At 41.8% G+C, this 26,711-nt stretch overlaps 1 protein-coding gene across 8 annotated transcripts in view; it reads right to left on the bottom strand.

Annotated features, from left to right (window-relative positions):
- The window catches only part of USP22 (ubiquitin specific peptidase 22), a 100,030-nt gene that overhangs the window by 49,654 nt on the left and 23,665 nt on the right, over positions 1-26,711 (bottom strand). For all 8 annotated transcript variants that reach the window (XM_072348826.1, XM_072348829.1, XM_072348830.1 and 5 more), the window contains one exon: positions 4,459-4,591. In XM_072348826.1, the coding sequence (XP_072204927.1) occupies positions 4,459-4,570 (112 nt within the window). In that variant the 5' untranslated portion in view covers positions 4,571-4,591. The remainder of the gene's footprint in view (positions 1-4,458; positions 4,592-26,711) is intronic.

The raw sequence follows: 26,711 nt of genomic DNA on the forward strand, positions 1-26,711 counted from the left end.
ACAATTTGCATTATTGGTATTCATACTTGGGATCACAGAATTAACATAAACAGGCCTCAAACTCGTGAGAAGTTTGGGATCTACTGACCTAGAGCCAGCACCTAAATGTTTCCAAATAAACCACTGCCAGCTCTGCCATGATGCCCCGCATTCCTCACCACCAATGTCCCTTTCCCTGGGCTCTTCCATGGCAGCTGCCTTGCTGACCTCCCAGCTGCCTGCTCTCCTTGCACTACCAGCTACCCCTCTCTGAGCACAAAAACCAACTCCCGAGTTTCAGGATACCTTCAGACCATTTTATTTTCTCCCAAAAATCAAAGCAAACATTTAATTAGCTCTAATCACTGTATTTTAATTCTGTTTTAACTTAATTACACAACTGATGACACTGTAAAAGCATGCATCCAATAGAAATGCTTTCTTCTTTTCTTTCATAGGAAAGAACCAGAAGAAGCTTAAAAGAATCATCATGTCATGTTACTGAACCGTGTTATTCTGGATTCCTGGTTCAGGAATTAGAAACACCTACGTGTGGGTCACCAGCAAAGTAACTGAAAAGACCTCTTGCAAGATATCATTTTTCTCTGCTTTTATACCTCCTATACTTACAACAGACTGCTATACCACTTTAGAGTCATTTCAGTCTACCCCTTATTATATAAAGCTCTAAACAGCTGCACAAAATAGTAAGGAGAAAGTCAAAGATCACCATTTAAAAACAGAGGCATCAATCTGAAAAGGAATCAAAGAGAACATAGGAATGAGAGCAACTTTAGCAAGGGGTGCGAGCGATGAGGAGTTTCAGAAGGCAACAACTCAGAGGTGAAAGTTGAAATTTAGGCAGCGAAAGGTCTTCATCCTCTCCATCTGGGAGCCACGTAAAGTGCTTCAAGCTTGAGTGCTTTACTTTGCCAAGCATATCCACTGAGGTCCTTGTGAAAAACGTGAAGAGATCAGAGACAGTGGGAACAAGAAAACAATACATAAACAAGCAGGTAACACAGCAGGGATGCATGCACATCCTACCTGACTAACAAATGTCTGTGTTCAGCTTCTGAAAGACCCAGGCGAACAGAACTAACACTGTTTGGCTGGATATGGCATGTTTCACTACAATATACCTTTCAGGAGATGAGCTGTGATCCGCACTTTGGTATCACCCTCCTTGGAATAACTGTTTCATTGAAGGACAACACAACACACAGCAACACAGAATTCTGCTCTGGGAATTACTAAACTGAATCCACACCTTTATTTTAGTATATTACCTAGACTAAAATTAATTCCCTTTGGAGTTTGTGTGACATGGCTGTGGCATGTTTTCAAGCTCAAATCAACCCATCTGCACAATGCATTAACAATCCCAAACCTAGCAGAAGTATTAACTGCAGTGATGGACTAACAAAGCCTGTGCAATGCAGAATGTTAAAAAACCCAACACATACAGCAGTACCTCACCTCACCTACCTTACACCCGACATCAAGGAGCATATTAAAACAAGTACAGTATTATTAACAAGGACTGAACAGGCAAGCAGCTGCAAGAGCACAGGTACTGCTACAGAGTCAGGATGTGAGTGCCTAATTTATATTGCTCAGGGAAGCAGAGATAACAAGGGATGTATTTTAAGAGCACTTTGGACTATGATCCTGAAGGCTCCTGAAGCATAGAGCAGTTAGCTGTAAAAACATTGCTTCCAGTGCTCAGACAGCTGAAATCTATGATATTTCTTAGAACTGTGATTAAGTGTGCAACTCCTGCTAGTCTCCATGGAGACTGATGTTGGCTCAGCAAAAAGTCACCAAGTGTTTTAAAATAATTCCTGTTCATTTTGAAGTTTCTAAGCACTTAACCCGTTTTTGCCTATTAGATGTTATTTTCCCCAATGGAAACTGCAGCACTGAAAGCAACAGAAAGTAAGAGCAGAACTACGCGTTTTTACAGCTCATTTCACATGCAGCTGGATGTTAAACACCAAAACATACATTAGAAAAATAAAAAAGGAAACTCCGAAGCTAGAAATCAAGCAGGCAGCTGTATTATCTTCACATTACATGCATTTGTGCACTACGTACTTCACAGTTAACCACAAACTAATCGTTCTTTGGAATGGGATCACACTGTACTCTGTTTTGCCTTGTACAATCAGCTTTTGACATAAAGGCTGCACATCTTTTGCTAAGTACCTTCTCTGACACATTCTTAATTATCTAGCACCACTAAAATAACTACAACAGCCTTCAAGCAAGAGCACGTCCTTCTCAAAGCATCTCCTCCTTCCTCTGTCCAGGTTTTGTTTTTCCATTCAAGGCAATGGGAGACATTTTACTACAGCAGATCTCAGCAAATTCTACCTTGTACAGAAATTAACGTGGAGGAACTCAGGCTGCCCAAACACATGGCTGAAACAGCAGCTCACCACATGTACAATTAATGGCTCTTTCAAAAGAGCTTTCCTTAAATATAGGAGGCTTAATGGTAAAAATACTACAGCGTTTACACAGCAGCCACAGATAAACAGACAAATACTTCATAATAGTCTCATTAGAACTGTATGCATGTCTTAGTTAAACACTAGGTGTGGCCATATGCTTAAACTGGCAGTGTTTTCCATATGCAGATCCTACTAAAAATCCTTATATTTTTACTAAACTAAAACACTTTGGAGTTTCACTAGACAAATTTCTACTCCTGCACTGTTAAAGATTCTCAAACAACCTAATCCCAATAACTGAGTTCAAAAGCCCTTACAGACTGTGTCTCATAAAAAGCATCATACAGGTTTTTACATTGGGTTTGGGTGCTGTTTTTTTGTCCTAGAGCACGAGCCCATTGACCTACTGCTGTTTCCAGCATTTCTAAACCAGGTTACCTCCCGACTCCAACCCTCACTCTTTCTACGCCAACAACACCACAATCACTGCAAAGAAGAAAATTAAAGGAACAGCTGATGCTCAATGGGACCTCCGAGGTTACCTTGTCCTGCTCCATCAGGGCCATCCAGAGCAGGTTGCCCAGACCCACAACCAGATGGCTTCTGAGTATCTCCAGGGAGACAGTCAGTACTGTTTTCCAGCACTATCCTGTTCAGGGAATTTACAGTCTTAAGCTATACCACCACAAAGCCTACATTCTTCTTTCTGCACACACACGAAGGAAGAAAATTTGCTTGTTTAAGACATCTTTTTCATAAATAGTAAATTTATATGCCAATTTCTTAAGCACGGGATTACACAGCACTACTCCTGGCCTTCTGTAGCACCTTTGTCTTCATGGAAAACAAAAAGCAGTTTGTTCTATGAGCACTTAGAATTAAGTGAAATGAGAACAAGGCCAAAACAGGAAAGGGACATTCATTCCAGGAAATAATGTCTTTTTTTCCTCTTTATTATTCTACCAAAAATGTAGTTTAATTTGAAGAGAAATGTTGTAATCAAGCAAAATTTGATTCAGCTGTAGTCCTGATTAAAGCAAATGTATACCCATCTCAACAAGAATTTTAATATAAAATTGTCTGCATCATAACTAAAATATTAGCAGGAATAATTCTCAGGGCTACGGCGATGATGTGCAACTGATTCAGAGCACTTCTGAACATCCCTGTGCAACTGGAACACCTTTCTTGCACTATTTTTGTACTACTATGAACTTACATTACACTTGAAATGCACATTTTTTTTCCTGATCTTATTTCCCCCGTATCTCAATAAATGTTTCATGGAAGGTGTTCTAGGTAGTGTGCCCTACTCCCCTCATCTTCCAAGAAGATCTGGGTTTACTATACTTAAGGACAAGTAGTTGAATGAAATTTCTTCAAAAGAAGCTGCATATTTAGGGCAGTGAGTTTCCAAAGTGTGTGCGAATGATGATGAGAAGCCTTAACGATGTGAATCACAGAATCCTAGAATGGCCTGGGTTGAAAAGGCCCACAGTGCTCATCCAGTTTCAACCCCCCTGCTACGTGCAGGATCGCCAACCACCAGACCAGGCTGCCCAGAGCCACATCCAGCCTGGCACTGAATGGATCCAGGGATGGGGCATCCACAGCCTCCTTGGGTAACCTGTAAAAGGTGAAAGCCTACCATATGCGTTCAGCCCTCCCCTTATGCATACAGCACATACCACGCACAATGAAAATGAGCTCCATCTCTAGATGGTAGTAGCAGATTTTAATCTTAGATTTTATAACACGCTTACTTTCTAATATCAACAGACTTAAATTGGTGTGTAACAACAACCGTGTACGTCAGTGCACCAAGAGAGCAAACACATTCCTGTGTGATTTGTTAGCCATGACTGCTAAGTGCTAAATAACCAAACAACCCCAAATAAAATTTAAAATAGAAGCTGCACCATTCTGGTAACTCTGAAATACCATTAGGATTCAAGAACAGTATTTGGACTTTCCCTTTCAAAGTGGGATTGAAGGGGTAGGAAAAAGAAAAAAGACAGCTTACCTAAATTGTGTCGCTTTGTCTTTGCGTGCTCGTGAATATGTTTCTTTGTAAAACAGCCAAAGAAGACACAGTAGAGGCAAGAGTGGAGTCTGTTCAGGTGGGCACCACACATATGACAAATGCACGACTTTGCCTGAAACAGATAAACAGACAATGTGAACAACAGAAGTGCATATCCAAATGCGACTAAACAGATGCAGATCCAGCTGCTGGCTCTATCTTTACTCAGTATATTTGAACACTTCAGGAGGGGAAAACAGGAGTTCTGTGACAAAAACACCAAGTAAGATGTAAACGGAGAAAACTCTTAAGCTGATCCAATATATTTCTAAGTCTTGATAGAGAGCGGGTCTCCTCTAAGAGCAGACAGCTGAACCGGTTACAGCATTCAGAGCTTAACAAACACTCCAAGCAGAGGTAACAGGCGCTGCTTCTCCAGGACACAATCCTATCACTCCCTCACTCCACCTCTGCATTTCTGGTGCCAGACAAACCCAGCATCAGCACAGAAACCTCCGTGTGCTTAAGCTGGAAAGCAGTTCAGCTGGACCAGATCTACCGCCTCTCCTGGGCACCCTGCAGCACTGCCTCCCCGAGTCTGACTGTTCCCAAGGGATCCAGAATGGGAAATTTGGGGATGGGAACTGGTGTGACGTTCCTTTGAAGTAAGCACATAAACCTGACAGGACAGCCCGCATTCCTAGGATGAAAATACATTTTAAAAAGTAGGGCCTGAAGAAAACAATGAGAAGATTACATGGATTTTCTGGCTCTCATCATATTCAAAGCTATCTTTGAGTCAAAAACACCCAAAGCTTTTTCTTGGCATTAAACTCAGGTGCTGCAATAGATCCTCTAAAAAATTATCAAGTCAGAGACTTCAGAGTTTGGGGATGAGCCTTCTATAGCACCACAAATAATTCAAGTCCAAACCATCCAACTAGGAGACACGGATAGGAAAAGTCCCACACAGCAAACACATTCACTTCCACTCAGACAACTGCAGTCAAGTGTATGTTTAAGAGTAACTGAACTTCTTTAACAGCCCAGAGCTATAAATACCTTCGCTCAATGTAGAAGCACATTAAAATAAATAAAAGCAGAATTTACTGAATATTAAGCTACAGTTTCCCAACCCAGGCAATGTATTTAATCCAAGATAAACCCCAAGGTTCTTTAGTAGTACTGGCACAGTCTGCCACAACTTAAAATTAGCGCTGAATAAATGATGCACAATACTGTTTTGTAGACCAGCTTCCTCCAAAGTAGTCACGGCTTTTAAAAGAAAACAAAGCCAAGGACTCCTGCAATACGCTGCGCTGTGAATTCCATTTCAAACCTCTACCAAACAAGACTCAAATCCTGAATTCCACACCCTGTGTATCCAAAGTCCTCCTAAGCTGGCTGATGAAAACCGAGCCGTTGATTAAAAACTCCACACACCTACAGAAAGAAATATTTTAAAGCAGGACCAAAAATACACATCAGCACCAGGAGCACAAATTCCATCTTTAGAAGAAATGCTGCAGAACTGTCAAACTGTTGCCTAACGGTTGCTCTGTGGCTGCAAAAGCTAAATAGGACCAGCCTATCTGTTAAGATTGCTGCTATGACAACAACTCCAGCAACCCGCTATTTCACTTAGCCTGCTAAAAATAATTATTCTCGCATTAAACGCGTTGTAAACAGATGACTTTGGTGTGTAAAAATCGATTGTTTCAGGCAAAAAAGAAACTCTGAGGATATCAATTTTCATTCAAATGAGAATTAACGAATAACATATGAGTGTAAAAATTAAGTGGTTAATTAAAAGAAGAGTTCAATCCTTTATGTAAAGGAAGCTATGCTGCCGTGCTCTCTATTTGCTCGGCACAGCTCAAGACTGTTCTTCTAATACTGTAAGAAAACGTTAAGACAGAGTGAGGAAAGAAATCAATACCAAAAAGCATAGCGGCTATTTTTAATGAGATTAGCTGTCTCCTTTTCATCTCTGTGCGCTTTTAAACAATTTGCTAAGTTAAAGACAAAGCTTCCACCCCCCCCCCCCCCAAATAATCAAATTACCGCGTTTCATAATACTCCCACCCCACTCGTATCTCTTGAGGCCACGGTCTGACTAAGGCAAAACAGAAGACTGCAAATGAGTAATCACAATCAGTCGGATCCATTAAGTCGCAAGCCTGCTTTAAAACAAGTCTCAACTTCTGTACAAAGGAAACCAGGCCTTGCTCATTGCCCAACACTACAGGGAAGCTGACCAGAGATACACGACAGGGACCCAACCACAAATCACTTGTGGGGCAACTCAACAGAACTCCTCCCTAAAGGGCCACCCGCTCACAATAGCATGCACAGATTTGCAAGAAGTGAGTTAAAAAAGCAGCAGGTATTAGCAGGTCAGCTAACCAGACTGCTGACACTTCAAGTCTCCCCAGACTGCCAGAGCAGCTTCATATTACTTTACTCTCCTACCACCACGAGCATGTCCCCCTGGCAGCGCTTTCCCCTGGGAGCTCAGTGTTCGACAGCCTCAGCCCCAGATCTCCTTCTCTGGGTCATCACAGGCTTCACCTCCATCGAGGTCACGCTGGGCAGGTGGCACACAGAAACCCACAAACCTGCTGGAACTTTGCACAGTACCAACTCTGAGCTCCTCAAACCCACGGAAAGCATTTGGAATAGCAATGCCCTACTTCTGCAAAGCAAACTGCAGAAAAACTTAGACATACATCATCCTTGGCTACTGCATGTCATTCTTCTGTATTTCCAACTACTTTAGAAGTAGCTTTAGAAGCTCAGTTTTTATTTGACTGTAAATGAAAGGAAAGCATCTTTATAAGTAAGTTTTCCATCAGGGTATTCCAGCAGTTTTGCCACTTTTGCTCAAACCAAGTTACATCACAGCACCTCCAGAACTGAGGTGTTAACAGTTCCAAACCCATCAGCCAAAGACCTCCCTCCTTTTACCTTCCACAAACAAGATTCATCACACAGGTCCAAGGGAAAAGATAAACCAGGTAGCACACGGGACTGTGCAAGGCCTGTGAGGTTAAAAGATCTTAAGAAAGGTGCAGCACACTGAACACGTTCATAAGCAAAGCAGAAAAACGTATCTTTAAGCTGATCTTAGTGCAGCGAACACACTGCTGACACCCTATGCTGTGGATCCCTGCAAGGGTTTTTATCACGCCCAAGTGCTTATGCTCAACCACAACCATTAGGAAAGTAAAAACTTCCTAAGAGAAACCTACTTGATTTCCCCATCTTTGGGGGAAATTAAGTCAGTGTGTAAAACAAGACACGTATATCATGTGGGAGGAGAAAGCCAATACTGAAGCACAGCTGACAAGATTTGGTAGGCTTAACAGTACCATTTGCACCTCAGAAGTAACCAGCTGGGGATTGAATTTGTCTTAAGACATTGATACCAGCTCTTAGTCCCAGTTTACTTCAAGGTTCATTCTCCCCAGGCAGGCATCACCGACCTGTGGCCCATCTATTAATGTGGAACCTGGGACACTTCATACACTTAAACACTTCATCTTCAGAGCAGAGCTCTTACAGATTCCAGGCAACAGAAATGAGGGATTGATTCTTCACTCCTCCGTGGTATGGCACACAGATCACTCCTCCACACGCCGATAGGATGATTCAGAGTTACTGTGAGTAAGCGCACATTTCTGACACGTTAACAGTCAATAAACTAAAAAAAAATACATTAACTTAATTATTGTTCTCTCACTTCCAGCAAGTAAGACTCCACCTGATTGGAAATGACTTTTACAGTACTATTCCATCAATACAGAATGTTCTGTTTCCCATCTCACGAAGGTCAGGGGTCCTAATGAAAGGTTTATTAGTGGCAGCAAAGCAGCAATTCACAGTTTGTGGGTCTAACAAATATTAGGAAGTCACCTTCAATAATAATAATAATAATAATAATAATAATAATAATAATAATAATAATAATAATAATGCCAAATATGGGAAGCTTCTTTATTTTTGATCATTCCAAACAATTATGTATTAGAGCAGCAGAAAAAGACAGTTAACTATTTCATCTCTGTCCAACAGCCACCTTTGAACACAAGGTGCACTGCTGCGTTTGCTGGCTCCTGCACTGGCAGAGCAGACCGAAGATGCCCTTCCAGCTCTGCAAACAGGAGACTGCCTGCAACCATCACTGCACAAGTTTCAACACAGACACAACTGAGGACTCAAAATGCAAAAGCTGAAGCGTTCAAGCAACATCACAGCTCCCAAGTACCAACAAAAATATACCATTATGACCGCCTGACTGAGCACACTTTCGCCTATAGGTGGGAAAATGGAAAGAAGCCACGTGCTGCTGAACATACTGCAAAAGATGCTGAAGAGCCATTATCAAACCATCTCCTCCTTCTCTTCCAAACTTTTTTATTACACGTTAAGATGCTGCATCTCAGCAAGGGCACGAGCTGCCTCCCTGCTGATAAGGCAAACTACGTGAGCATTCAACTTCACTGCTTCAACATTGGGATCATTCTATTTCTCTTATTTTCACCCCAATACTGAAAAGAGTTTGTAAGATAGTGCTGCCAGAGGAAAAAAAATACATTATGAATTTTCTGCAGTCTTTGCATCCTGTTCTTTGTTTGTTTGTTTGCTTTTTGTTTTAATTCTGACAGCATTTTTTAATTGCCTTTATTTTCAGGGTGTTTCTCCTCCCACCCCCCATCTTCATGGCAGAAACATTAGCAACCACACAAGGGAAATGATATGAAGCCAATATCAGAGTACTTTGAATGATCTGCTTAATTAGTTTTTCGGTTGTTTTGTTTTTTGTCTGGAGGATATAGAAGAAAGTTAATCCTGTTCCCTTTTTAGTTGTATTATTTGAACACGACAAATCATCACAATTTCCTCATCTGGCAATGCCAAGGCTGTGCTAAGTGTTCTGCAGTGCTCTGATGCCAGGCTGATGAATTCTCTGGGGGCTGGGGGGGATGGAACTCTATCCTAATGAACAGGCAGTGAGAGCCACCTCCCCCAGCAGCGATGGTGTGTCACAACAGTATGGTTAGCCCACCAGGAACCACACATATGGAGCGGACCAGAATCCCCAGACAGAGAAATCATAATGGCAGAACTGCAGGGAGGGCAGAAAGAAATTTTAAGAGGCCCACTTAGTTGTGTCCGGTTCCTGAAGTTTGTATACTTACAAATGTAAAATTAACCACAGCACGACCGTGCGAGCCTGGCAGTATTTTGTCTACAGCCTTCAGATCCTCCTGCTCACAGGGCTGGGCGATGACAAGAGCTGTGATGCTTTCAAGAGCACCAGAGAACTAAAAATTAATTGACAGCAGCAAAGCAAGAACATTAATCCAAGGACAAAACATGGGAACATGCAGGTAAACCCTTAAAGTTCATATGCCATAAGCAACAGAGAGGGGCTGTTACACAGCATGACAGAAGAGACCACCTATGAGAGTATCTTCTAAGCAAATCCCCTGGATGCAAGAACATTCAGAGCAATTCTAGAATTACCACAATCTGAAATATCTGAAATAACACCATCTAGTGCACTGAAAGAGTCTGGATTAAGTAACTGAAGAAACTTCCACACAGCTGGTATTACCTCCAGTGTCCACTGACTTACAAACCAATAGCCAAACCATTCACTTTTCTTCTCCAAACCATCTCATAAAACAGGACTGGGTATCACTTTGAGGTTCCAGAGCACAAACACTGGCTACTTCCATAACTTAGTTACATAACAGAACCAAATGGGCAAAGGCTCGTTTCCCTACCACAATTAAGGAAAATACAGGAAGGCTTTTCCCTAAGCAGCAGTTGAAAACAAATCCAATGCAAAACATGAACTTGAAGAAGCAAACATTAAGTAACTCTTGACTGCATAAATCACAGAATAGCTTAGGTTGGAGAAGAGCTTAGAGATCACCTAAGCTCCCCTCCTGTGCTGGGGACCTCACAAGGGTGGAAGAGAGGAGGACAATCGCCTCCCTTTCCTTGCTGGCAATCTCTCTGTTGATGCAGCCCAGGATACCACTGGCCTTCTGGGCCCCAAGAGCACCCTGCTGCTCATGTCCCACCTTTCATCCATCAGGATCTTAAAGTCCTCTTCAGCACAGAAGAGGAACTCCCAATGAGTCCCTCTCCCAGACTGTACGTGTATCTGGGATTGCCGTGATCCAAAAGCAATGCAGTACATGTGGCCTTGTTAATCTCATTGGATTGTTAGATGCTAAGGTCTAGATCTAGGTCTATGGCATCCCTTTGTTCCACTTTGCCAACTGCACCATGCAGCTTGGTATCATCACCCCAAACAAAATGGCACCTCACAAACAGGTTCCACACACAGAGCTTTAGGGAAGCTTCTACCTTATACTATGTACCAGGTAAGACAGAAGGTTTATTTTGTTGTTTATTAAATGATTGCATGTGCTTCTTTAAACTCTTGAGGACATTAATTTAGGATAGCGTTGAAGAACATTTTTCCACTGTGCCCAAATATACTACAGCTTCTCTGAAAGCAAAAGAATATAAAGAAAAAATAAAATAAAAATTTTCAGAAAGTTTTTTTTTGTTTGTTTTGTTTTTTTTAAATAAGAGAACCTCCTTTTCTTCCCCTCAACCACAAACATCGATTTGGAATTAATATATGCAAAGACTGACCTGTAACAACCAGAACAGCCTTCCTGAATGCATGCTGCTAGTCTAGGGCTTGGTTCTTCCTGGCTCTATCTAGTTCACATCTACCACACTTCATCTACTTGTTAACACCACACAGTTACACAGCCATATGCTAGGACTGCCCTATCCTAAAGTGACCTTCCCCTGTTCCAAAGTGAGCAACTACTTGAAGTCAGTCATTTTTCTTCCCCCAAGGATGCAGAACAAGAATAATGACTTGCTTTTATGCGGCCTCTCATTCAATTAGATCAAAGCTCAAATGAGTCTTGGAAGGCAGGATGGAAAACAACAGTGAATTCATCTTATTTGTCCCCATGAAACAGTTTCCTATTAGAATCCAAGCAAGTCATTCCTGAGAAGTTTCTTTCCACAAAAGATTTCATTTATTTTTTCAGTAAGACCTTGTTTTTGACTGGTCTTTATGTATCATTTCAGATGGCTCAACCTAAATCTACACAGTGAAGTTCTTCCATCCAGCTGTTCGGTCTTCTATACCATGTAACCCCACAAAGAACAACGCTGATCCAACAAAAAGCAAAGGCAGTACTATGGGCACATGGGATCCCTACAGCCAATTTGCATCTAATATGTTTTTCCAATTTAACACAGGTGGCTGCACAGGGGAGCTGTGTGCAGTTGTAATCACCACAGTACAAAAAGGAAATAAAGCTATCCAAGAGGTGGAAGGAGAGCTGGGAAGGTGGGGAAAGGTCTGGGGGTCAATGAGCATAAGGAGCAGCTGAGGTCCCCTGGTTTACTCAGGCCAGAGAAGAGGATGCTGAGGGGAGGCCTGGTGGTGGCCCACAGCCCACTCATGGTGGCCTACAGCCTGCTCACAGCAGCCTGCAAGGAGGACAGCCTTAAATGAGGACAGAGCAGAATCCAAAGTCTGCATAAACTCTAACAACAATGCTATGATTAAAGGGCTTTTCCCAGGAGAGCAGTATGAGTCAGACAAAACCTGGGGTACTTTGATTCACTATCGCACGCTGTCCTAAATTCCACCACAGATCTTGCTAGCTGTCAGGTGCCCTGTACATACAGGTGTTTTTTCCCCCTGTTCTTGGTATCCTGGCTTATATCCTGTGCCAGGAGCTCAGTACCGAGTCAGACTTTGTTGCTGTGGTGTTTTTTGTCATGTTAAAAACAACAACACAACTGTAATTTCCAATTTGTTTCCCACAGAATCCTAAAGTAGGTCTAACACTGAAATAAAACTCAGGGAGGGGAATAACAACAGAAAAAAGGGAAGAAGTTGTGTAATTTAAAAGCACAGGACGCTGGAAAAACAGGGAGATACCCTAAAAAATAACCAGCAATCCCAGCTTTCCTATATGAAGTCACGGTAGTAACAAGTGATATTTCAACAAGACAAAAGCAATTCTGCTCCTCAGTTCCAACCACTCTGCCCAAATTGCTCATTTGCTTCTCCTTTGGTAGGTGCTCACCCCAAGCAGCAGCATTTCCAAGTCTAAATGATTGCTCCAGTGTTCCACAAAAGATGCATTTAATAGCCTACCGCGTTCTTCAACCATTTAAATAACGGATCTTGTTCTAATTAAATTGCATGTTCTTCTACAGCAAGATATTTTTTTGTTGGAAGTGGAAGGCGTATCTGCCTTGTGAAAGCACGTAAGCTGCTGAAGGCTCAAACACAGGCCTCTTCCCACAGAATATGAATGATGTGTGGATATGCGCAGCGTTGATTTTTATCTGTTTCCTGCAATGCACCACTGCAGCAGCGGATTTCACATGAGAAGAAGGAGCTTGCCAACACCGCAGTAGTGTATTCTAAGATGTAGTACAAAACCTATTACTTTACCTCACCATTCCCCCGTGTCAGCAAATCGGGGAAATGTTCTGAACCGTCCTATCAGGTAATGCATTGATCTAATCTGTGAGCACATGGCTTGGGAAGCCAGGCAAGGAGCAAGCTGAGCAGACAGACCTGCCCAGCACTGTGCAGAGAGCATTATTCAACTGCCCGTGCCGCAGTGAGATTCTGGCCTGTATAACACTACACAGACATCCGATTCTTCCTATGAAAACAGGTACGCTCTTGGGAAGTTTGCACACTGCCCTGATGGAGAAACTCCATAAAGCATCCTTTCGGAAAACAAAGAAAGAAATGTTAGGATACATAAATCAAAGTCCTACAGCTTCATTAAGAAAAGCACAGATATTTCAGCTTTGTTTCTTTTAACCACCCTAAGATGTTCATCAGAAATGTGAACTTGATTAATCCACACAGCCAAAGCAATTCTGAGATGGCTAGGAAACACTACAGCACAGATTCTCTGTGGCATGACTTATTTATGAGATACACTCAGCAAAAAAAAGATGAGTAGAAAATGAGCAGCAACCAAATGACCGAGTGCATCTATTAACAACTATTTGTTTTATAAAAAGAAACAATGCTGCACTGAATAGGGCAGAAGCATTGTTGAGCCTAACCAGAAAGGCAGCAGTGTGGCAGGAAAATTCCTTCCTTTAGAAGCTCTCCATGAGCTACACACCATTCTGTCAAGACTTTAAGAGTTATTATGCATGACATTTTTATATCTGCTGTAGCTAAACAAGGCTACTGGTAGCACAGAAGTTAACCCAATGGCTGAGGACTTTTCTGACAATTGTGGGTTTCGATTATGCATATAACAAACAAGTCAGACGAGCCAAAATCACTTTGTGCCATAAGAATAAAACTTCCTTTTTGTCTAACGGGAGCTGAAGACAAGTTCTAGTCCCCCAGAAGCCTCCACAAGAAAAACTGCTACAAGACAATAAAATAAATCTCCCTTTCAGCTGCATGAAAGCTACACAGAACATTTGCTGCTTCTGCTTTCAAAGACTAAAGAACTTTTTCAAAACACAAATTCCCCCTTTAAAATCCTAAAAGGAGCATAAACTGACACAGGAAAGGCCATTAACCTGTATGCACTGAACAGTCTTATCACAGAACAGTCAGTCCTCTGAAACTGCACGACAAACATTTTGTACAGAATAAGATGGAATATCACAGGGTATCAAACTCAGTGCATTCTTCACTATAATGATACATAATATCCGACCCTTAATGGCCAAACTAGAAACTTAGCTTTTCTGCTTCCACTGATATTAAAGGCTCAGCATCTAAGGAAATACTCCCATTTATACAGCTACAAACGTACAGGAGTACTGTAAGCCAAGCAGCACATTAGTGGCTGGAACATTCAGAGAATGAAAGCAAATTCAGTATGCTCACACAGAACAGGCTTTGATAATCCAGTAAGCTGAAGCTCTACTTCCTCATACCTCAGTACAAAACAAATTAATAATTCATTTTACAAGAGCAAAACAGGAGGTCTTTAATTCACTGGAAAATTTTCAGGTACATTCACAAAGCCGAAGCTATGGAGATGAGACAGAGGTGGTCAGAGACCTGCAGCTCAACCTCCAGACTGACAGATGGATGCTCTGAGCCTTGCCGACGTTCTTTGGTAACAGCTTTGCTAAGCTACGAGAACACAAGATACATTTTGGAAGAGAAAAGTAGTTTTCATTTCTCACTCAAACTAAAAAGTCACAAAGATGAATGAAAGCATCTCCAGAAATAAAAATATCTGGGAAACGGGCATCCTTCTGTCAATCCTGCATCCATTAAAGGCTCTGCTAATTGCTACAGTCTCAAAGATTAATCGTGAATTACGTGTGTAGGAAGGCGGGCGATAGCTCCTCCGTGAAGAGCTTCTGTCTCTTACACTAGGATGGACAGCCAGTTGTTGTAACATTTCACAACGCAGTTGGAATATTAACTTGTTTTGCAAACAAAGTTCATTTCACCTGAAATGAAGGGGAGCAGTAAGACTGGTACTGCCAGTGTCCAGGGTGAGCGTTCAGTGAGCAGGGCAGGTTTCTGATGGACAGAAATGGGGAATCTCTGAAACAGACTCAAGAAGGAAAAAAACCCCAAACAGCCCACAGCAAAATCCACGTACCACAACCCTCAATCCTGCCCCCTACAAGAAATGAACAACACCCCCCAAAAACACCATAGATGCCACAACAAATACTCGCCTTTCTGCAGAAACACAGAATTACTCAGTTCTATGCTCGCCCCCCCCAACACGGTATGTTAATTATCTCAAAACCAAAACTCCATTAAGACAGGAAAAAATCATCTTGTTATATGTGAATCACCTTTAACCTTACCCAAATATGCATTTAAGCCAAACACATAACATGAAATCTTTATGTTTTGAGGTCAGGGTGGTCCTGTGTGGAACCAAGAGCTGGACACAGTGATTCCTGCAGGTCCCTTCTGGCTCAGGACACTGTGATTCCTCCCATGCTATAAGGCTGCAAATATACACCTACAGCAGATCAGAGCAGCAAGGACAGCATTTCTCATTAGTTTCAGTGAAGTCAGTACAATAATCTCCTTGACATACTCCTATTTTCTTCCCAGCAATATCCAACTACTCAACAATATTTTGTTCTTTTTCTTCCTAACAGCAGCATTAGAATCCATACATTATCTTCGTGCAGATGCCTGTAAGCCATTAATGGATTACATTTCACGTATTAGCAGAGCTTCATTCAGAAATCTGTCCCTGATATTCTAAGTCTATTCTGCACAGTACTGAAAAGAATGCTAATAGAAGGGATTTTTGTTTAAATTACATGTAAAATTATGATACGTGTGTGTGTGTGTAATTATAAATGCAACCATTTCTGTCTTTTTGAGGGCTCACTGTCAGTCATTTTGACTTCAGGAAACTTATTTCGATACCGACTGGGCTCAGTTTAATAAACAAGAAGCAAACCTGCAAGTAAATGGAGCTGACGTCCAGGCCCTAAATCTGTCCACTGGCATTTGTGTTAAGGAAAAAAAGTCTAAAGCCTCAGTGCAATGCAATTCTTTGACGAGCAATGCTGAGAACCATCAGATAGACGCAAGTCTTCATCTTGACCTACAGCTCAGCCCACTGCCCACAAGGAAACGAAGACAGAAGAGTTTGTGTGCAGGTCAGGAGCTGCTCACCCTGGCAAAGGGAGCAGCTTCACTGCACTGCAACCTTAAACAACATGAATTCACTGGAAGAAAAGAAGCCTGTCCTTACTGGTGTGAGAATGAACACCCAGGCAGGGAAATGGAATGGCGTTTTGTTGATAGGCTGGTTTTCAGTTTGGTTTGGTTTTGGTAGTTACTACCTACCTCAAGCTTTACAAGGCAGTTACACAAGAGTAAGGAGCAATGAAAGGAAGGGAAAACACACACATAGAAGCATCACATGGAAGGAGAAGCGTAAGAAAAAAGAATTCAAGTTCTACAAATACATGAAGAACAGTCTTTAACTTTTGAAGACTTAAGAAAAAAAAAAAAACCTCAAAAAAACTGACCTACAATTCCTTTAATATTGAGTATTTCATTCTTCCAGTATTTATCCTGTTCACTCTTAATTTGGACCAAAGGGTCCTTGAAGGCCTTATGTGGTCTTGAACTAGATGACCTCCAGAGGCCTCTTCCAATCCCTACAATTCTGTGACCCACAACTAAATTTCATTTCCTGAGCTGCAGGACTGTAGCAACCCTAGAAATAAACTCACAGGCAGCCTCCAGAAAGCTCAGTCTCCTACAGCAAAATATCCAGAGATGAGACAAGAACAGATGCCCTGCTGACCAGGCAGCCCTTGCTCTCTTCTCTGTATGATGGAAGAGCTCAAACCTTAGCTCAACACCAACATCCCTTCCACAAACACCGCTCACCATTTACAAGCCACTGCTGTTATTTCCAAATCTTCCTTTTCAGTAGGCTGCCTGGTTACATAAAGCTGGGCACTGAAAGTTTGAGTCGATTGTAGTGTTTGGTTTCATTTATGGACATCGAGTTTGTGTTGTCAGTTAATGCAGATAGTGTTAGTTTAATTTAAAGCATGGATATAAGAATTATTTAAGACAAAACAAACAGACTGCAGCAGCCAGCTGTGCTCAGTGGCTAGGAAAGCTCATTAAGCAAAGCACATGCTTTTCCAGCTACAACACACCTCTGCATTCCAAAAAGTAATTCCAGCAGCACAGCAAGCTTTTGCAACACGGGGATCAGAAAAGCAAGCAGAAAAACTTCCAGGCCACTAATTACAGTGGAGGCCTTTTGCATACCGGCAACAGAGCTCTGTTCCTACTTTCCTTGCTCTTCAGAGGAGAAACTAAAACAGAAAGAAGGAGGCTCTCCCCCTTTGCTATTTTACTAGCTATGTACTAAAGAGATGTTTGTCTCTAAAAACCTTTCACCGACCCACTACTGTTCCAAAGGAAGATGCTGGAAGAGCCACAGAAGGAAGCGTGAAAATTATGTAAAGATAACATCACTCTCAGGACCAAAATCATCCCCTCCTTCTCTGACACCAAGTATGTGAGCTTATCCAGAGCATTAGGCTTCATACAACCTGTCTGTATAAACACAGGTTTCTTTCTGAATCCCTTATGTTTCCTAAAATCCTAATTCTACTTGAAGCCTCTATTAAAATATGAAAGACGGAAAAGGAAGACATTCTGCCTCAGTGCTACCCAAACCCAGGGAGGAAAAAAAAAGCCATCTATCCTCATACCAGCAAATACAGAATATACTAAACCTCCCTTTAAGTAACATCAGAAAAAAAAGTAGAATCTGGAACAGAAAAAGGAACACACACCAACAACCTCCCCCCAGTCACAGACTTTCACAGGGTAAAGACTTATTCTACCAAACAGCTGCAGAGTTCTGAGAAGCACTTTGGGTCACCAGCTCGGAACAACCCTTGGCAATGTTTGGAAAGAAGCACTGCTTTTACAATAGGTGATGCAAACCGCAGCTAAGAAGCTTTAAAATACCCTGGAACTACTGCAGTTCTTGAAACTGAAGCTCTGTACAACAGGATCTGGCAACACAGCTTTGGGCCCAACGCCGCTCCTTCACAATGCACTTTTCTGCCACTACTTAAGCTCATAAGACACACAACACCTCACATCTGTGCAACAGAATGCTCTTGAAATTAGAATTCTAGAACACAATTTACAGGACAGCAAAGGAAAAAAGCTCACACAAGTATTCAATGCTCACACCTTTCAGGTGTTCTATTAGCCATAATGCCTGCGCCCCGTAGGCAAGAGAAGTCGTTTTCTATGTAACACGTAACAACTTCATCAAAAATAAGTGGAAAATATTAAAATTTCCATTAGAAATTTAATTTTGTTCAGTGCCAGAGAGCTACAAGAACAGTACTTTGATGTAGAAGACAATTTGCTTGTCAAACTTAATGAATTACTCCAGTTATTCTTTGATTAATCACATAAATTAAGAACACAGAGAAAAGGTTCTCTAAGAAAAGGGAGATTTCTCAGAAGTTTGCAGGCACATTCAAGTGTTTTTTCATCAGCACCGCGAATCTGAGCGCTGGCATTTCTTAGCAGTGAATTAATTCCTGGGATGAAAGTGCTACTTCAGATATGGCAGTGATGGCAGTGGGGACTGAAGGAGGGAGGTGGGGGACAGTGCTGCCTGCATGCAGTTCTACAAGAAGCATGTAGGCTGTCCTCTGAACTTAAACTACTTAGGAAAACCAGAGACGGCAAAATCCACAATTAATACCTATTATAATATAGATAAGCAAGCGGGAACGGATATTTGCATAGAAATTCAAGTTCTGTAAGCCAACCCATCAGATTGTGTGTTTCAAGAAAAAAAAAATATATATATATAACTTGCAGAACAGGAGCAACTGCAAGTAAAATGAGAAACTTTAGAGCCTATTTCTTTCACATAATCCTTTTCCTCCACTGGCTGTAAAGAACTGTCTCTTACACTGATCTTATCAAATGAGAATACAGCATTGTATGTATTATGTGCGTGTGGACACATACATACACGCATATACAGATGTAATCATTCTGCTTAGAGGAGATAGCAATCCCAACTTCCCATCAAGATGGTTTCAGAAGGTTCTTCATATACTCTTAATGTCGACTAAACACAGAGCTCCGGGAAACCTTCACAAACATTACACATTGCCTTTCTATATCTACGTGAAGCCAGGTACAGTTTGTATGAAGGGAAAATGTATGTTATTGCAGAGGCCTTGCTCCATTTATGTCTACTTCTATTAATGCTAGAGACATTTGGCAGTTCTCGTGGCACATTTGGACAGAAGCGTATCAGTTTCTCCAAAAGCGGGCAGACCTTTCAAAAAGAAATAAATGCACAAAAACTGCAAGATGTTCATCAGCCCCAGAGAGCCTTCCAGAGCACACACACCTAATAACCCAGTAGTGTTTGGTGCTCCAGACATAACGCTGCTTGTAGACCATGCTTAAAGAAGGGAATGAAGACAGCCTACTTGTGCAGTACAGCTGATTGCCAATAAAAGTACCCATGCAGATGAGATGGATGCATTCAGATGACAGTCAGAACTACAGTTACTGCATGCTTGACAAGCATCAAAACCCAGACCTTAGACTCTTGGTGACATCAGCAAACACTGGGCTCACAGCATGTCCATTAGCACTAATATTAAGAGAAGCAGCCTTTCATTTACCAAACTGTACAGCAGAGCTACAGAATGCTTTCAGAAAAAAACCAAACCTATTCAAATGTAATTTACAGTTTATCTTATCAGAAGAGTTCAAGGGTACTTGGGTGTGCATGCACTGTAACATAAAGCAGAACAGACGAGACAAGTTGTATAAGCAGTAATTGCTTGATTCAAATAATCTATTTGGAAAGCAAAAATCAGGTATCTGAGGACTCAAACAGAGAAGAGGTAAAGTAAAATAAGAAGAGGAAATACAATCAATTTCAGTTATCTAAGACCATTTGATGAGCAGAAAATAAGTTGAAATAACCAGAAGTCTGTTTGGAGATAGCAAATCGTACCGCAGAGTTCTTCAGAGAAGGGATTATTATTACCAGAAAGGATTTGCAAGCATTACCGGCCGGTCAGCTGCAACACCTTGAAATACAGATTTGCTGTGTTTGATAAACATTCAGAACACAGCCCATCCACACCAACCACTACACCACACTTTCAGCATAAAACGAGGCATTAGAGAATTTACAACAAATCCTCCATTATCTCTGCCAGAAATCAACTATAAAATCGTGTCCTTTCATATTTTGCAGAACGGTCAAGCTCTGCCTCTTAACAGTCAACACAGAAATGAAGCTTTTCCAAACAAAGTTGACTGAAACAACAGGGGAAGAGGCCTGATGAGACTGTGCCCTCCTTTATTCGTCTTCCTGAGGCACACTGTTGGAAGAGGCAGAGAACAGCAGCCTACCAAGCACAGCAGTGTGAGAAGGGACCACAACTCTGTTCTGAAGTGCACTCCTAGGGTAAGGGCAGCGCTAAGGCTCACGCAGTCACAAACACACTACCAGCTCTATTCACCTTGCGTTGAGGCAGTTTCATCTTTCCATCTTTACAGCAAAAGAAGATACTCTCTCTTCATGGGCAGCTAGACTCTGCTTCTACTGAGGAAGAAGAAAGTCAGAAACAGCAGCTATTTCAGTGGACAGCAGTTCTGTACTCAGAAGGATTTAGGTAGCTCTTATGCTGGCAAACACTCACTTAAAAGGGGAAAAGAAATTCGACGTAACCATTAGTATTACACAGTTAATAATAATACTAAGTTCCTCTTTTAACTGAGTAGACAGAACCCCAACAGCCACATACATTCAAAGAAATGATCACGGGAAGATAAAGGCATAAATAGTCCTGGATGCGGCCTGAGCACACTGCTCTGACAAAACATGGACAACCATGAATGTCTGTCAATTAACCTTCAGATTAGCGAACGTGATACTTAAGAGGCAGAGAAGAAAGATTTTGCATTATGCTGGATACACAAATCCTAAGTATCTTGTATTACCATTCTCAGCTTCTCCTTCCCAAGGTTGAGCAAATTACCATTGACTCCATTATCACGTTTCTGTTGTTGGACTCATTTTTATATACATGTACACCATTGTCTGGCCACACACACATACAGCCAAACAAAAATGTACAGTCACACTGAAATGAAATGAACCAAAAGCAAAAATCCATCACAGGGATATTTTAATTTAGACTTAAAAAAGAAACAACAACAACAACGAAAACTTGGAAATATTTCTATCAGCTGAAATGCCTGATCTACAACCAGCAGCAGCACCACCACAAGGAATAAACGCCTCTTCTTAAGGCTTCTAAGCACCAAAACATTTTCTCATCACACAGTTCTGCTCTCTGGTGATAAGAGATAAAGTTCTCCAGCACTCCTCCATGAGACTGGTATAGAAATGAGAAATGGTTTCTAAGGCCATTTACATGAATTATCTGCATTTTCAGTAAAACAGCATAGATGAAGTCGCTGTATGGGTAACAGTGACACCGCTCAGAGTCAGAAACACCAACACGACGCTGGGTGCTGCCCCATAGATGAGAGCTGGGCAAAGAAGGTTAACGAAGCAGCCACACTCAGCAAACAGGCTGCTAGCAAAATTAATAACGTTAATGCTTTGTTCCTTCATCAGACACAAATTACAATTACAGTTTTACTGCTCCGTATTTTGTTCAAACATACCCTGGTGTACTTTGCCACAAATCTACACTTTGAAATCAATGGAGTAATTAGAAAAGGAAAAAAAAAACACATAGAAAATTAGTACATTGAGCAGCATTTCCATAATTTCTCATGAGAAATGATAAACAGACGTTAGATACCATGAGCACTGCTTCGGAGGGAAGGAGAAATATACTCATTTGGTTCTCCCATTAGAAAAAAAACAACACATCCAACTGGCTTCCCATGAGTAAATATGCAGAGGAACAAAAAACCAAGGCAGGTTGGTGGCTGCACATCTGACCCACAGCCACAGCATCACCTTCCTGCCTTCCAGACTGATAAACTTTGCTTTAAGGGGATTTGTATTTGAATTTCAGCACAAGCACGTGCCAACAAAACAAGCTATTGGTTATGTTTAAGATCCAATCGTACACGCTTTGCACAGAATGGAAGTATTTAAAATAACACCACCATCAAAGAAAAATGAAGGTCCATTCATGAGAAAGATCTGCATTCACACAAACAGGAGGTTAATTCTACACAATAATTGCTCCTGACATAATTATATCCTCTGGGGAAAGGAAACTTGGCCAAGAGTGCTGCACCAAAGACTCCTGCTGAGAACCCTGTGTGAGAAGAACTTCTGCCACATGCATGGGGCAGACAGAGCCAGCTGTACCACCACAAACACTTCAGGCAGAATCAAGCCAAAACCATATTTCATCTTTGAGATACAAAGGTACAGTCACACCTGAACAGCTCTCTGGTTTGGTCCATACTGCTTGGATAACCGGTTGGAGAACCGGTCACTGGAGCTACCTCATATACCAGGAGATCCTGAGTTTCCATATTAGGACACTCGTTCCCCAAAGCATCCCCATACACGCAGCAGTTTCACTTCCACGGCTTCTACCTTCCCACACTTTCCAGTATGGGTTATGGGTGCTTCTTTCTCCCACTGTTTTCATTTCACTTACTTTGCATACAGAAACTGGCAAAAAAAATATGGACTTTTTTTGTTTTGTTCTACCTTATATTGATTACTTCCTAAGACTGAGCTGCTAAGATGCCTAAACAGGCTAAAAGGTTGATGGCATGGGTTCTGCATGCCCTGCCTTCCCTCCTGAATGTCAGTTCTCCCCAAGATGGTCTGCTGGGATCCACAGCTTCCCCCCTTCAGCATGGAACTAATTTGATGCAAACTCTGAAAGTTACCGCATTGCATTCCAACAGGGAAATGTCATCCAAAGGTAGGACTCCACAAGCCCTGCCCCAAACTGCAAATGACTGAGGTCTGAAATCAGTCAGTTCAAGTACACAGGTCAGCCTGATGCTTCTCCTCTCCCAGCTGAGCAACTGAATTGAGGTGGAGAGAAACAACTAAGAAGGCCACCCTTGGACATGAGGATCTGAAGTTGCATTCTTATGAGAATGAGAGAACATGGATATATATATAATGTATATATAATATATATATACACACATATAATTATTTTCTCTCCCTGTTCTTTCCCACACTATAGGAACAGGAACAGTTCAAGAACTCTTAATTATTGCTCCCATCATACCAACAAGTGTTCAGTGGCAGATGAGGTGTATGTTTTACTGTGTCCTTTGCTAATTTGTCCTTGTTTCCTAAAGGAAGATGTACTCACCAACACTATCTGCTGGTTAGGGTGCTAGCTGGTATACTAATGGCTCATTAAAAACTCCAGATTCCTTCCTGAAATTAACAGAGTAGCAAAAATTTATGCGTGCTCAACATTGGTAAAAGAAAATGAAGCTGCCTTTGGTATTAAAAATAACCACAGTGCAATCTGTCTCATGCTAAGAACAGAGAACTCATCTTGCAGTTTGTTCCAAACAAACCCCCGTTCCTGCACTCACAGAAATGGTACCAGTAATTAATTTACCACACATAACACACGTGGCAATGCAGGTTCCACCTCAACATATCGTTCACTCAGACACAGCAGTTGGGGCCAGAAATAAGACAGAGAATTCAACCCCTCTCTCATTAGCCAGCTCCAAAGAGAAATGCAGGATAAAGCTGGCTGGGTTCTTAAAGCCCCCGCATACTGAAAAATGCCACCTAATAAACACATGCAAACTGCTGCATTGGGAGGGGAATAACAGGGGAAAACATGGGAGTGAAGGAGAAAAGGTGAATTCTTACACCTTCTATCTGAACTGTATTGGTATACTTCACTTGAAAGAATAGTTAAAAGTATGATGTACGAGCAGGGGATTTTCAAGGGAACTATTACAATTGCAAATCAGTAATCTCACAAAGACGAGAGCAAAAGCATTAAATGAGATCTCATATAGATTTCTAGTTCTGATCTCTTGCTCTGTTTCTATGGTTATAAACACGCACACTCTCTGCGGACAAACACATTGTCTTTATGCTTTACAGCAGGATTAGAAGAAGAATGCGAGAGCGCTGCCTCAGGCCTTCTCAAGAGTATCTCAAGTTGCTTAAGAGCTATCCCTGCCAAGTAAAGAGGTGGTTCACCCAGTTCTGCTTTTCAAGATAGTGTTTCTTACAATCTAGCAGCGCAAATAACTAAGACAACGTAAAACAGAGAAGGTAGCATGACACATATAACACGTGTGACACCAGAGCAAACCTTCCTGACCTCATTTCTGGATCTTGACCTACAAGAGCACACTCAGAATAAGGTAACTTCCACAGCAACTTCTCTTAAGAAGTAAGAGATAATGGAGTTATCAGTGACACAACACTTCGCCACTGCACATAATCACACTGATGCTGGAACTATGGACAAGCATCAGTGACTTTACTTCATGCTGAACAAAGGCAAGCCTCGCTTCCCTGGTAATCAACCAACACTGTCTGCAGGATGTTGTGGGTTCCCCTCCCTCAGAGGTCCCACACTAAGTAACCTATAAGCAGCATGAGGGCAAATCCTAAGTTGTTCTGGATGCCCTTAAGATAGTGGGCCAAAAAGCATCCATTTCCCTTTTCATAGCCCTACAGCATCCCTGAGACAGATCAGACCCTGGTGTGGATGCTCCCAGAATACCTGCAAGGGATAGCAGTGAGGAATTAACAACGGTGACCTCTACTCTGTCATCTGTGTTACAGCAGCATCTTCCAATTAGCCCAAATAACAACATAGCTTCTGTAAATTATAGCCATAAATACCAGGGGTAAGATATGTATCCTTAGGCATTAACAGAGAAGTACAGAAGAAACAGTTAAAGTGAGGTCACATTAGGAGAACTTAACCTACCTGAAGTAGCATCTTACAGGCCAGCACCTAGATGTGCCAGTCACTAGCAAGAAAGAATCAGCTCTCAAAACGTCCTTCAGAAAACTGTAGAGATAGGTGTGGCAGGAAAATCCCCCAGAATCAAACCAATCTACTCACTAGCACATCTTTAAAGAAAATGCATTTTTCACAATACCTAATTATTGCAGACCACACAGCTACAACAACATGGGAGACACTGTTCAATTCCCTTTTCAATTCCACCCAACCTACCTTAAAAGCCTTCTGTCCGTTTCAGCCCAAACACATGATACAGCTAACCTCATGGCACAGCCAGAAGCATTACCCATGACCAGAAGATCATCCATCCACCTCTTCACTCATGCTCCACAGAAATGTATTTCACTGGAGAACGGTCCTTCTCCCCAAAGTCGGAATGGCCATAAAGAGGGGGAAGAGAGGCTGACTGCATGAGTTCTACAGCACATGGCCATGCAATAAGATTCCTGAAATAATTTTCTCTGGTGTAGCATATAGCCAACATATCTGGCAAGAAGCAACTTTAAGCATGTGTTGCTGTGACAGCACTGAATTATCACCCCAGTCTGCGGTAAGATTAACACTTACAACCTTGGCACGAAGAGCAACATGTTCAGAGAGTGACAGGAACAGCACTGTGGGATTGGACCTGAAAGGGTGAGCACACAGTAAAGAGTTAATAGCACGGAAATGCAGACATTTGCCTAAACTGTAAACACACTGATAATTTTGAGGGAGAAAGGCAGGGTATAGTCAAAGAAGGCCACCAAGTGAAACTCCAGGTATGGAAGGAAAAAGACACTGCCTATAACACAGGATACACTCTAAAGAAGAGCTACAGAGGAGAAGTAACACTACAGAGAACAGCCCAGACTTCTGGCTAATGCAGGAACATCTGAGCATCCAGACAAACCAACCTGACACAACATCCACTGCTCCAAAAACTAGAGGCAATCTGTGGAGAGAAGCCATCAGTGCAGCGTGGAGCATCACTCACACCTACACACTGCATTTGCCAGACCTGCATCGCACAGCACCACGTGCCGTTACTTGCAAGTTACATGCAGAACAAAGCCAGCTCTGGGCTCACAGGAGGTCACAGCTCACATTACACCAAACCAATGGCACTACAGGCTGCTGCCTGGCACACTCACAGCCCTTCACCCCTTGTTTTCCAGCTAACGGACCACAAAGAGAAGAAACCTAACAACAAAGCTTCTTACTGGAAGTTTAATACACAAAAAGAAAATACAAGGAGAAGAAAAGCTACAAGGCTGAGGAAATCATGGTGCCACCTCCTTCCTGCTTGCAGCCTCATCATATTGAGACCTCCTTTTGCTTTGCAAAATTGGCAGAGCTGTAAAGCACAACTTCTGCTCTGCAATCTCATTTGAAAGATTTTTTCCTATGAGATTCCACCAAGCATCAGCTACACCGACGGTGCAGCGTTAGTTTGCTTCAAGAACCAGAGTAAAGGTAAAATATTAACACTGATAGAATTGATCTCACAGATTAAGTGTTCTAATCCCAAGATCTTAACTTGAAGGAAACACTGAATCCCCAGAAGCTAAGCTGTATGACTCGCAGCACATGAACAGGTGAGGCTGTGGGATTCAGTGCTGAGGAAAACCAGGATAAAAGGATTCAATCTGTTAAAAAATAAAGGTACTTTAATTCACAGTTAGTACAAGCTGGACACAGAAGTACTCTTACAGAGACAGGAA

The sequence above is a fragment of the Excalfactoria chinensis genome, chromosome 14, assembly GCF_039878825.1.
Source record: "Excalfactoria chinensis isolate bCotChi1 chromosome 14, bCotChi1.hap2, whole genome shotgun sequence".
Taxonomy (NCBI): domain Eukaryota; kingdom Metazoa; phylum Chordata; class Aves; order Galliformes; family Phasianidae; genus Excalfactoria; species Excalfactoria chinensis.